At 53.1% G+C, this 13,428-nt stretch overlaps 1 protein-coding gene across 1 annotated transcript; it reads right to left on the bottom strand.

Annotated features, from left to right (window-relative positions):
• Positions 1-2,868: 2,868 nt before the first annotated feature.
• J4E85_005653 (uncharacterized protein) lies at positions 2,869-4,263 on the bottom strand (the record flags this gene model as incomplete). The annotated part of the gene is made up of 3 exons (XM_051469896.1): positions 2,869-3,306; positions 3,356-3,715; positions 3,769-4,263. 3 exons carry the CDS (start codon positions 4,261-4,263, stop codon positions 2,869-2,871), a joined length of 1,293 nt encoding a protein of 430 aa, XP_051326727.1.
• Positions 4,264-13,428: the final 9,165 nt, after the last annotated feature.

The following is a 13,428-nucleotide window of genomic DNA, read 5'->3' as shown; positions in this document are numbered from 1 at the left end:
TCTTCCGCCACCATACAAGCCCTGCATCTGCTCTGAGAATTCTCCGAAGAGCACCGCAGAACGATATTGCAGGCGGCACTTGCGATTCGATGCAGGATGAAAGGCTGCCCAATTTAGCGAGCTGGTTTATGCCGTGTAACTTTGCGTATGTTTCAGACCACACGTTCGCAGCGCGTGAGTGGGGATACACAGTCATGTGTCTGGGGACGGGTACACACATTGCATATGCAATGTCCCAAGAAAGATCTCAGGGTAGAATGTGTGGATTAGATCTTGCAGTGCTGGGATCGGGATGTATGATGATGAAAGTGGTCGGCTCCGCGGATGCCGTCATGATGGAGCGGACCTGTAATGGTGTTTTCCTCTCTTCCAAGGCATTCGTGTGCTTGCTGCGAGGAGCATGCATCTTTGACCTCTCATTAGCCATTCGTCTCGCCGTGGCGACCAATGTGCAGCGTTCTGGCCGGGAATGCGACGTATGTTTGAGTTTCCGTCAGGCCCACCGACGAGTTTTGCAAAGCCGCGTCAATTTTGGAAGCTGCCTGACCCGCTTGAATTCGCGTTCGTGTTCTCAAGACCTCTCTTTCGCATAGATTTAACCGTAGTACGCACGACTCAGATGCCTGGCCACTGAGACAGGCCAGCTCATCAACAAGACATAGAGTTTGCCAAAGTCGGCGAGAGCTACATCGACTGACTCGAATTACCATGTTCAGGTACTCCATGGGTAACAAAAGAGGGTCCCGGTGAGACGGTAAGCTGCTTCCGGAAGATTTCAACCGAGCGAGGCAGGGGGTGCGAGCTGAGGACCGGCATCTTGACGAGAGCAGCGGGAGTGCCCCTCGGCCCTCGCAGGGGCTTCCGCGGTCCTGGTCCAGACAGCAATGCGCGCTGGAAGCGGCCTTTGCGGTCATCTGCGAACGCGGGCCAACGTCAAAAAACAACCACAGTGACATAGGAACAGAACCGAGACCGTGCGAATTGCACACGTTGTACCACGTGTCGAGATGAGGACGTTGAGAGAGTGGAGGCGAGAGGGTCGAGTTGGAGGTTGGGCGCGAGGCAGCGAGTTATGCGCTAGCAGTGACATAGCCGCTGGCAAGCACGACCTTGCTGCTGTCGAGACGTCGACCAACTGTTTGCCCTCCCCACGCTTCGTAGACGTACCCTCAAGTTTCTGACCTTGCAAGCAGCCGCATTGATTTGAAACGCATCCTTGAGCCCAATCAGTTCCATTACGCCATTTTCCGTCCATCGAGAATCGATGCCTCGGTCTCTTGCGGTGATAGGCATCCCACCCCACGGCCGGTTCCAACTCCCACTCCAATCCACATCAGCATCGCACCCCTATCCATGTGCTCGCCCAATGCGACGAACTTTCCTATCATGAGGCCTCACCAAGGCAAGCCCAATTTTCGCGCAGTGTTGGCGGGCCTACGTCATGGCATCTTGAATTCTGGACCTGCGTAGACACACGGATCGACAATTAGGAGAGTGAAGATCGTACCCGATTTGCGGATATAACCCCACACTCGGATTCAGGTGTCAAGCGTCTGTAGCCAGGCAGCGCCGACAAGTGAGGCTTCGGGCATTTCAAGCTTAGTCGCACCGTATTTAACGTCATTTGCGACTCATCAAGACGGCGAAGTTACGTACCCTGATCGTTCCAGACAATGGCCAATATCATTTGCCTTCGTGAAAGAGTCTGAGGGCGCCTTGGAATCCGGCGCATGGCAGCCCAAAGATGGTACTATTGGTCGGTTAGCGATCCGTCCTACATCCTCTTCAGAACGCCTGCATACATCTGGCTTTGGAAACCTGGTCTGCGATCTGGGGGCGGCGGAAGCGCGGGATGTACATCTCTTGACCTGCCCAATTGCGCTTTATCCTCCCACTGTTGAGCCGCGGAGAAGCTCTGCGCAAGATGCGATTGGTCGGTAGGGTTGCTATCAGCCTCGCTGAGGACATGGAGAGGTGGTCGGGTTTGCGACGAGGAGACTGACTGGAAAATTGGGCCAGAAAAACTGTTCATGAATCTTGAGTGTATCACTGCGGTCCACTATGGGGCCTTTGGTCTTGTGCAAGCTTGCAGGCGCTGCGCGGCGCATTACCTTAGGCAGCTTGCAGCCCACTTACTCGCGCCAGTGCGTAGTTTGTCGGCAATCGGCGGCAGTGAGCCGTAGCTCAGAAACGTCAGTTCCTATCTTGAACTCTACAGGCATGGACAGCCCAGCTAAAATTTAAGGTGCGTTTGGGCGTGTAGCTAATGCAATTACACCACCCGCATGTCAAGCTACTGAGCCTTCAGGCGCAAATCTAAGCGAAGGTTGTTGCAAGCAGAACTGCGGTGAATGGGGTGGGCAGTCGCCTTGCATGTTGCATGACCAGCGAGCCAGTCGCATACCATCCAGCCGTTCAACAGCGGTTGAGCGGTGAGTCATGTTGCACCACGCTGCATTCTGTTCATGTTTGAGGGAAACTGAGAAAGATAATGGTGACTGGGTAGATAATTTTTGTTTATGTCATAATGCTATTCTATTCGTACAATAATGCGCGCCGGGGTATGGCAACGACAGTGAAAACCTTTTGCGACCGATTGCCGAACAAGCGTACATGAAATGAGGATACATGAGGTGCTAAACGCCAAACATGATGGGCATACATGAAAATGCATAACAGACATTACTGATGCAGCGTGACTATACCGTGACGCCTGTGTAAACGAAGGAGATAAAAGAGAAGATGCGAATGTACCCTTCGCTGCGCTAGCTTGGGTACCTATCACCCGTGACCCAATGCCCGCGAGAGCGCCGATGTCCAAGAACTCCCACTAATTCGACCGAAGTTTTTTGAAGTGTTCAAGCGTGATCAGTACATCATCCGCTCTGGGAAGACCTTGTCGTCGTAGCCATTGCCTTGGGGCTGATGGTAACCGTTGTGCATCGGCGCACTGAAGTCGTATGCACTGTCTGCCCTCTGGATTGGAATAGTGTCAGACGACATCGAAGAGCAGCGGCTGCTACGATCGCTGCTGTGTTGGTGGAAAGAGCTGGCGTAGCCTCGAGACATGGAAGCCATTGGCATGGAGGCGTAGGAGGAAGGGTAGGAGGAGGCAGATGCTGACATGGCGGAGATGCGCCTGTCCTTGCCACGACCTTTGATGCCCTTGTTGGAGTTCTTGTATAGCGACGCAAAGTACTCCCAAAGCTCCTTGTCCTCCTGAGAGACGTAATCTCCTGGGTTGATGGTCGCAAACTTGGTGGTGAGATATCTAAGAGTAGCGGCGTGGAACTTGTTTTGGTGCGACTAGAGTCGGTCAGTGATGTTGTAGAGGCACATGATGCGTTGGACTAACCTTGAGGTTGCCTAGTTGGGTGAACTGCTTGCCGCAGTCGTCGAGTTTGCAGCTAAAAGGCTTGATCTGTTGGTGGACGATCTTGTGTGCGCGCACATTTCCCCGTTGAGCAAATGTCTTGCCACAGATGTCGCAGCTGTACGGTCGCTCTCCAGTGTGTCGCCTCTCGTGTGTCTTGAGGTTACCTAGTTGCGAGAAAGATTGACCACAGCCGGGTGCTTTACAAGGGAACGGCTTGTCGCCGGTGTGGGCGCGAATGTGGATCTCAAGATGTGTCTTTTGGTAAAAGCTCTTGTTGCAGTTGGGGACGGTGCACTGGTAACGCTTCCTTGGCTTCTGAGCAGTCTTCACTACGTCGTCCTGTTTCGTGGTTAGCGAGGTCGGCCTGGGTGTCTGAAAGGAAGACCACATACCTTCTGCTCTGGTTCTTGGGGTGGGTTTGTCTGTTTTGCCTGGATAGCCCTCATGAGAGTGTCCACATCCGTGGCGAAGTTCACGCCACTGCCTTCAGTAGGCTCTGAGGTTGATCGCTTGCAGTCGGATGTGAATGACTGATCGGCGTACATGTGGCTATGGCCTGAATGCGCTGGCGATGTACCCTCAGACTTGACGTTGTGGTTGAAAACATGTCGGACATCTGGCAGGGTGGGAAGCGCCTGGACGTCATGGGAGGAAGCGTATGAAACGGGATGGGGCATCGCGGGCGGGTAGTATGAAGGCTGCTGCATGTTGTATGCGTTTACTGAACTGGGGTCGTAGGCGAATGCTCCTGCTTGGTATGGGACCGAGGTAGGGAGGGCGTTGCTTTGGTAGATGGGCATGCTGATGTCCATGTGGTTTGATGTGGGTTGGTAATCGCGAGAGACGGGAGCGTTGGTGACATTCCTGGACTGGTCGTAGGGAGGCATGATGTTGGTGAGATGCATGTTGGGGATATGCATAGATTGTTCCCGTCGATCTTGCCAGATTCCAATGTTATGAGATGCAACGACAGTAGCCATTGTAGATAAGAAGGCTGATGCCACGGGATGGGCAGATGGGATGCAAGTGCGGGCTGGGCCGAGAGTTGTCGGGAATAGGTCTATCAAGTGTAGAAGAAGACAAAGTGGTGGAGATAGAGGATCAGATGACGTGGGAGTGTTGTGGACTTGCTCGATCGATCTGACTGTGGTATGGGGGAGCGTTTGGGGCTTTACATATGAATGGGCCAACTCGATATACTACGACTCTGAGCATCCCGCGAAGCAAGGATGGCGTTTGTTGTGGATCAAGCCGAAGGGACTAGGGTTAGGAGCGAGCATGGTTGCAAGAAGGACAAGGAATATCGCTCTCGCATGCAGCCAAGAGTTACTGGGGTGGTGGTTTAGTGGAAGGCTAGCCAGCAGAGAATGATGGATGTACGGGGCACAGCAGCCGACCAGGATGCAGTCTCAAGGCGGAACCGGGGTATGGGCCCCAGGTGTGAACGGACGCATGGCTTCGCCGTCTCATGTGCAGTGTGGGGGTTCCATAGGACAGGACACTCAAGCCACACCCCATCGGGCGATACATTGATGACCACCGACAGTCAACCGTGCGGGCCACCCAAGAAGTCAATGTTGAGGCTCTGTCAACGTGAAGGGTCAATTGTGAGCCTCTGCTTCGACGGCCCGTGGTGGATGACGCGGAATTCAGGACTCATCATGCAACATGCATGACTTCAAAATGACCAAATGAGGCGGATAGCCCTTTGCGCAATTGCTTGACGAGGTACGAGTTCTCGTCTGGGCCAGGCCGGAATCCCAGTGAGGATCCTCGCATGCGGGCTTATCGTGGCTGGCAATTTCTTGGGTCGTCGGCGTAGTGTGAAGCGCGACTCCTTGTCTTCCGTACCTACACACGTGGGTGCAGATACGCGCTATTGCGTCCGATAATCGACGGCGGCGTGGCGGACGACGCTTCTTCCCGGGGCGTTGACGGGCCATGATGAAGCCCTCTCGCCAATCATCGGTGTTTCCACACACTCTCATTACCTCCACCTACGAATGGAACGTCTCAAACCCGAAGTGCCTTAGGTAATAAATGGCGGCGCCCGGACGCAGCACTGGTTAGATTTTGACGTGCCCTAGTCTGTATGGGAGACCCAGCCTGTCATCGGGGAAGCAGACGGGTATGCCGCCCCACTTCGGCTTTGTTTCAAGGCTTATGAGGTCGAGCATGGTGGTGGTCGGAGCTGAAAACAGTCGCAATTGCGATGCAGATGTGGTTGTCGACTTCGATGGTGTTTTTTATGATCGACGCGCTGGAATAGCATCACGGTTCTCACAGGGTCTCCGCCGGCGAAGGAGCGGAGGGCTCAAGGTCACGTGTGTCGCATGCTAAGCCAAACGCGGTACTAGCCCCCAAATAACTGCTCACGCGATTACGGCAATCTTGCAGTAAGACATTCATCCCACTCGACCGGTTACTTGGAACCTTCCCAAACTATTGGGTCCCTTCATCTTGTATCCTCTCAGCTACATTGCTCCGTCCTCAATTTTGCCAAAGGTACCCATAATCCCGCCTACCTAGGCAGGTGTATATTTGCTATTGACGCCCCTGCGTTACGGGCGATCACATTTATTGTTACCCGCCACAGCCTGTGGCCCAACAATGAGTTCAGGACTCTCGTGGCGTCCCGGTCGCCGACGTCTCTAGAGTGACGCTACGCACTACTAATGTACGGCACGCGCTTCCCGATGTATGCACAGTCTCTATTGCGCCATTAGACCTGCCACCAACGGCTTTCAGTACTACGATCTCTCCTACCCCAAGCCAAAACGCCATCTGTGGATTTTAACTTCAAACGACGCGCCCGGATCTTTAAGCGGGTCAGGTTTCCCGTATCGACCAGACTAATATGTCTGATCTGAGATAGCCCGATTGACGACCGTTTTCTCTCGATGTATTTGAAATCACCAGCCAATGCTGATACGAGATCAAACAGCTGCAGGGGCATCAGATCGTGTTCTTGATCTACATGCTAAGCAGCGGCGTAGGCGACTACGGGACTTCAACATACCGAGATGGCATGACCGCCCTTCCGTCCCTCCGCTCCTCCTTGACAGCACTGGCCAGCTGTCAGTTGGTTCCTTTCAGGGTATCCCTACTGTGCGAGCAGAGCTGAATGCTGGATGGCAGCGGTCGGCCTGTACCTCTCCTAGACAAGCGCACTAATCTTCCATCCCTCGGACTTGGTGATCGACCCCAGATAGGTTGACATTAAGATGCAACCAATTTGTGTGGCATATGTCTGTGCATGGGTGTAGCAATCGCGTTGCAGGTCTTCACCGGATCACCCGCGCGGGCCCTTACGGCATTCCGACTAGAGCGCGATTGCTTCAACCTCGCATACTGGGACAGAAAGATCCGAAGGCCAGGGTTTCGTTGAGCCGCGTGGCTCGAGAGTGACTGTCCGTCCTTGGGTTAAAGCGCTTGGTGCTGGTCAGTGAGCCTTGGAGGGGTTGCAATACTAAGAAGTTCTTCTTCCGAAATCGTGGACCTGCAGTAGCCTCAAACAAGTGCTGGACACCATCATGGGACAGCAAATCTCGCTCTTTCGTCTCCAAACGATGACGGACCACCTTGAGTGCTCCAGTGCAAGAACAGATGCGTTTACCGGGACGTGTAAGGAGCATGCAATCTCTGTCTTTCTTCGAGCGGCTTCTGTAAGAATACGAGGTACGGCCAAGAACCCAATCTTTTGCCCACGAGCCGAACCACTTATTCTTCAATTGTGGCCATATATATCGCAAGGCAACCTATCATTCGCACTACCCATCCGCGGTCGGCTCGTCGATACTTTGATGACAGACGTTGGCTATGCGGACGGCAGCGGCGGCGGCGCACGGAACCAGCGGCAGCAATCCGCGGTCCTTGTTCGGTGATACTGGTCTGTGATCGCCGTATAATCGTCTGTCTGTGTTAGTGTCCGCTTCACGAGAGGTCGAATCCTTAGTGAAGCGAGTGGTTCGTCTGAACCTTATGCTAGCCAAATGACGGCATGCATGCGCGTGTTGCTAACCGAGCACAGATCCTGGGCCCGCGGGCCAAAGACGCACAGTTCGTCCTGTCAGACCCACCTTGGTTAGGCGTACAGGTCAGCCGCGAATGTCAATAACCAAACGGATAGGCCCGATCGCTTCCCCGGGGCCGCTGATGTGTTTCATCAACCATGTTCCCTGCCATCGCCATCTGATCGTGTTCAACATCGCCGTACAGCTACAGCTTCCTGTACAATCCCCTGAATGCTTCCACATGGCTTGGTACTCGCGTAGCTACACCGCATTGTATGCGGGTGTGGGAGACACCACCCTCCACGAAATCCAGGGCTCACTGTTGATCACATCTTGAGAGGCATCCAAGCTGCCGCTTAACGGTGTGCCTAGCTCACAGACTACTCCTTCGAAACCTTGATCGTTAACAGACCGACAAGCATCGCTACCGGCGCTTCACCCTTAAGCTGCCCTTCAGTATCATTGTCCCGGTACCAACCGTAGCTGGAAGGTACTTTGGAGGTCCACTGAGTACCACTCATTGGATCATCTTGGATGAAAATTTCGCGGTTCATTTTAGACAGCCGTTCTACGTTAGCATTTTGCTCCGGCATGTACCATGCGGTGTTCAAATAGGCTGATCTCATACGACTACTCATCGGTACTCCAATCACCGCTCACTCTAAACAATCTGCGACATTGCGGCACTCTCCCTTGAAGCAATGCCAACGATGCACTTGAGCTTGACCGCCAGACATCTCAAAGTTGTTGACTGGGTGCTACTGCACTTTACAATCTTGGAGACCGGTCAAAACCTCAAACCCCATGTGCAGTAGTCGCAATCATGTTGCAGCATTGTGTGCTTGACCAACACTCACCGCAAGTACGAAGGCATGCCTGGCAGGGGAACGAGGCGTAGGATGCTCGTAAAACAGCAGCGGCTAATAGCGATGGCAAGGCGCATGCCAAACTCGGTAGTAGCATCCAGCAATGCCGATGCAATGCAGGCGCCAAAGCTAACCATGGAGAGGCACATAAGCCGGTCTGATATACACCGACAGCGATTGAATCCTATGCACCGTTAGCAGTGAACATCCTGCTCTTGGGCCCTCAACATGTTACATCACGCTGCGATACCTGGAATAACCCGGCAGAGACCCTTCACCGTAGGGAACTGCCACAGGCATACCTTTGCTTCGAGCACTCACACCACTCACGCAGATCTGCTGTATCTCGCCACTTGGATCGCCTTCCAGAAAACATCGATCTTGATGATCAAACACACTATATCTCAGTGGCGTCGCCTTCAGATCGTGCATCGCTCGCCTTCTGAGACAAGTGAGATGGCAAGCGATTGCACAGTGTCGCCAACTCAACACCAACCTCTTCGCGGAATCTCGAAATAGCGGTAAATTGGTCTAGAAGAGTCTGGTACGCTACAAGCTTACGTGCATCCGAAGATGGTAGCGCAATGGTGCTTAACGTCGGATGTTTTCAGTAACCTAGTGGACGATCACTACGTACAAGATGCATATCATTACCAGGTGTCATCTTGTCTCTGGGCAAACCTTGGGTAATGCTGCATAGTAAGCGCAGCATCTCAAGAAGCTCAATCTCCAGCCACGATGTGATGGTATGTAGTGGTGTGAAGCTCGAGTCAGTTTCCCTGCCCGTTCGTATCGGAGTCTTCATCAGATCTGATGCGCCTTCTTCGCCCCTGCGCCCAAGGAGGGGAATCTGCATTTAGAACCATGCACGCATGCATCACCGACTACACGCTAGTTAGCTTGGCGTGAAAGGCCGGATCCAGAGGGTATAATCGGAAAGCGATGATGACACTATGGAATTGCACCGACAAGGGGGCGCATGAACTTCCAGGATCGCTTGATTGAAACTAACTCGTTTTATCGCGACCTGCAGGATCTGAGAACCCGATAGCGATGTACCTGAGCGTTCCGCAACAGCGGGTCGATGAAATGGCGTCAGCGAGCGATCGAGTCGTGTCTGTGGACATGAGATGTCATGAGATGTCAAGTCTGAAGCATGGAGAAGCTGCCGTGGCTGCTGCCGCGGCTGACCACTTGTAATTATTTTGAAATCCGCCAGCTGCAAGATAGAACTTGGAGCTCTCCAAGGACGATGCCAAAATTGAAACTCGGTATGTGGAGGGCATATGAGTAGCTCGGCTTAGCCAGTTCATCGGGTATCGTATGACGAATATGAACTGACAGTTCTTGACACCAGCAGCGGTGATTGTGCTACAGCGCTCCTGAATCCTGATCCATATCTTTGGAACGCATCACCTTGTCCCATGACCGATTCCATCTATTCGTCTCCAGTGATGGTTAGTAAACAGCATCACCGGTCGCGAAGTGGGTATCAGAGTGGTCGGCGAGGTATTTCGATGCGCCCCACCGATCAGAACGTACCGCTCCGTGCTCTTGAGATCTAGGGTACGGCACCTTGTACCCGCCAAAGGATCATGCACAGCGCTCGAAACGGAACCGTGCTAGCTCTAGCGTACCTCTTGTCGCAACAAGGCAGAACACAGTCCACGGACTGAAAGTTCAAGATGGCGGGGTGACGGACATCGCAGAGGGGGTAAGAACCTCCTTGACTCAGACCAGATACTGCCATTGTTGTTCCAGATTGGCGAGCTGCTGTGCCATTGCGCCTTCGGCTTTGAGGGGATTTGATAGGGCGGGCGCAATTCACGACGCCACCAGGGACGCAGTGTGCATTACGCGAAGCCACTTCCTGCCGGCCAACACGCCCACCAATAAAAGCTGCGATCTGGGTGTCTGGAGACTCCAGGGTGCCCGCGCTCATTGTGGCGGGCTCCCGAGCGGCATCTCAACGATACTTCGGCAGCTCTTCGGCCCTTCCCAAGTACCCAGTCCGCCCCGCTGGCCGCTTCCCCAACTCCAACCAGCAGTTCTCCCACACACACATGATGGGAAAAGAAAAATCAGATCTTGCTCCTTTATTCACGATAGATCCATCGCATGTCTTCGGCCCTTTTCTGACATTCCTCCAGATCTTCATCGGTGAGCCTGCCCGCTTCCGCTTCCGCATTTCGTCAATCTTGCATGACAGCCGTGCCTCTAGATCTCGGTAGCTTGCCATGTACCGACCAACCGAAGTTTCAGGCCGATAGATAGATTTATCAACGGTGCAAGCTGACGCTTCTGGCGCTGGGAATCACTCGACACATATCGTGGCATAACGCGTGGGGTTTCCGGCGAGGCCGTCATGTACGCGCAGCATGCCGACGATGCCAAACCCGCGATCGATGAGCTCCCGCAATAGCCGACGGCAGACGCGCATCACGTAACAGGCCACCTCCATCGATAGAGGTGAGCAAAGCCAGGTACAGACCTGCCACATGATACAGATGTACGCAGTGGCGACAGAGTCGACCGGATTCCTATGAAGCTGCAGGAGTGTCGCTTTGGCCCCATCAGGTCGCCTGCCATCCTGGAGGAGTTTCAGGGCACGCCTCATTGACGCGTCTGCACCCTTCTTTCCCAGGAATAGGCCTTCTCTGCATGGCGAACTGCAAAAGAATGGAGCAGATCACTGTGCTGAGATCCCCCTTTCCAAATCGATGTTGATCGCCACCGCCCCCGCCGCCACCGATCGAGGGTTCCCAGCGACGCTGAAATGAAGCTGAATATTCTACCAAGAGTCCATCGCCACTGGAACTTTAATCTTGCTCAGCCTCTGATGGAAGGCCTCATTACGACTCATTGCCGTTCGACATCCATGCTTGTCAGCGTATACGATGGTCAAGCGCAGCAGATGCGAAGCTGATCGGTGTTCCTGTCTGTCCTGTCATATTTCCTGCATGCAGCGAAGGCATCTGACTCCCCATTCAGGAACTAAAGTTCGCACTACTTCGCTGCGTACAGATTCCTTGTTTCACCCCTCACCATGCTGCTCTAGCGGTTCTCCATATCAATACTCTCAGTACTAGGGTCTTCGGAGAGGTATGTGAGAACCTCTTCATTTCATTCAGATAGATGAACCTAGCTTCGAGGCATACGGTATTACACGTCCCAAAGAGGCACACCTCCTGGCCTAGACTGCATCGTCTTGCTTCAACTTTGTATCTCAATCCTTCTCATTCGGATTTCGAGTCCTATTTGGGGGTTCGTTTTGGTTTTAATCGCTCACGAAACTGTCCGTTCAAATCTTCCTACGACCATACGCGCGCGATGATCCAATTCTCAATACATGGTTCGAAGACTATGCCATGCGCTCGGCATTCTTTCCCTCTTCAACCGCGCTACAAAACGTTTCCCAAACTAGAACAGCAAATGATATCGTCAATTTGTGGACATCATCAGCCCTTTGGCTACCACGCTCCAATACATGACTCAGATTACTTCACAATCTCTACTGCGTCCTGGCTACCTGACTTACACTCGCTATCCTCACGCTTTATCGTCTAGTCGGTAGCTGCTACAATAGCGCTCACTACCACATTTTTCTTGTGGGCATCAATATCGATTTTCATCGAGCGCAGGACCTGCAACTTACCCGCACCGCCCAGCTTAGGACGCACATTTGAGCTTCAAAATCGAGAGATCAGCGTAGTCACCGTCCCCAAACTCTGGTATAGCACGTGCAGAACCTATGGACCCTGGGCGCATCACAATACTCTTAGTGCCAACATCTGCCAAACTTTTCGTTCAGTCCGGTCTATAGGACTATCTTCGTAGTCAAAAATGAAGGCCCACAAGCCATCTGAATCGACGAGTTACCGTGCAGGCCCTCTACTGAGTTCTTCTAGTTCAGAGAGAACTATCCGTCATGCTTCATCGTACATTAAGCGACAGGTACGCTAGCAGAGCTACAGGAAGAATTCTGGTTACAAGCGCAATCGTTGGGACTTTACCCGAGACATAACCGTTATTCCGAAGACAGATGGGACCTTCCAGGACTAAACGCTTGACGGTAAGTATGTTGGCTCTTCTTTAGTAGCACATGAATGTAGCACAGGTGAGACATTTGCTTACTCAGAACACGCTTGTACATCATGAGACAAAGCCGACTAGTAGTGCTAAGAGCCGGAAAGATGCGATCTAGGAAGCCTCACTCTAAGAGAAGTGTTTACTGATCGCTCAAGTCATATGATCATCACTTACATATATCCAAGACACGATGTTCGCATGCAGAATAGTTTAATATCCCAACATCTCTCTCCTTCCTATCATCGTCGCAGTCGAGCAGACTCATTCTCCGTCTCTTTGAAACCCTTCCAAATAACTCATCCTTAGGCCAAAAATGACCACCACCCGTCCTGCCCCGACAGAAAGGAACGAACACTATCCACTTTGACCGGTAGCCCTAACAACCGCCGCGCCCGTCAACCACCCTACATCCCCACTTCGAGGAGGATACTCCAACCTAAGCGCCCAACCCAATCTCAACCGCGGAAGCCAACAAGCGACGCTCGAAAACCCACCTTAAACCACCGCTCCATCCCAAACCTCGCTTGCTAGCCCCCTCTCTCGAACAACATGGCTCCAAAACAAGCGCACCGACACATGATTGGGACGCGCAGCAGATCTCCGGGGCGCCAGTCAGCTTGACATGACGTCTAGATACAATTTCGCGCCTATTGCTAGCCCGATAAGCTATCGGAGTGACTACCTGAGATAGGGCTGACGTCTACCAGCGAAAAAAAACGGCGCAAACCTGTGCGGTGTTTGGTACGCTACCGAGATAGTTTGGGGCGGGCAGAGGGCAGGTTAAGCGCGGGGTGGGTTATAGGGCGGGATTATAGGGCAGATAGTCTTGTGATGGCCTTGTGCGTAGTTGGGTCCACACGGAGTAGGCGATACACGCTGGGAATTGCGCTGCGACGGGTCGTTTGGAGGGGCGGGCGTGAGGTGTATTTTGGGGTGGGCTGATATGGGGCCGCCGGGTTTGGTACGGGTCGATCGTCATATGCGTAGGGTTTGCGGACCAAGTTGTTGGTTCCCTCTCTTCCGAGGTCGAGTAATGCGCGGCTATGTCGAGTAATTCGGGTAGTTGGGTCTGGATATGTGTATC

Source organism: Alternaria conjuncta (assembly GCF_024043145.1).
Source record: "Alternaria conjuncta strain BMP 0040 chromosome Unknown scaffold_7, whole genome shotgun sequence".
NCBI lineage: Eukaryota > Fungi > Ascomycota > Dothideomycetes > Pleosporales > Pleosporaceae > Alternaria > Alternaria conjuncta.
The sequence above is the reverse complement of the archived record's forward strand: the minus strand, read 5'-3'. Positions and strand labels throughout refer to the sequence as shown.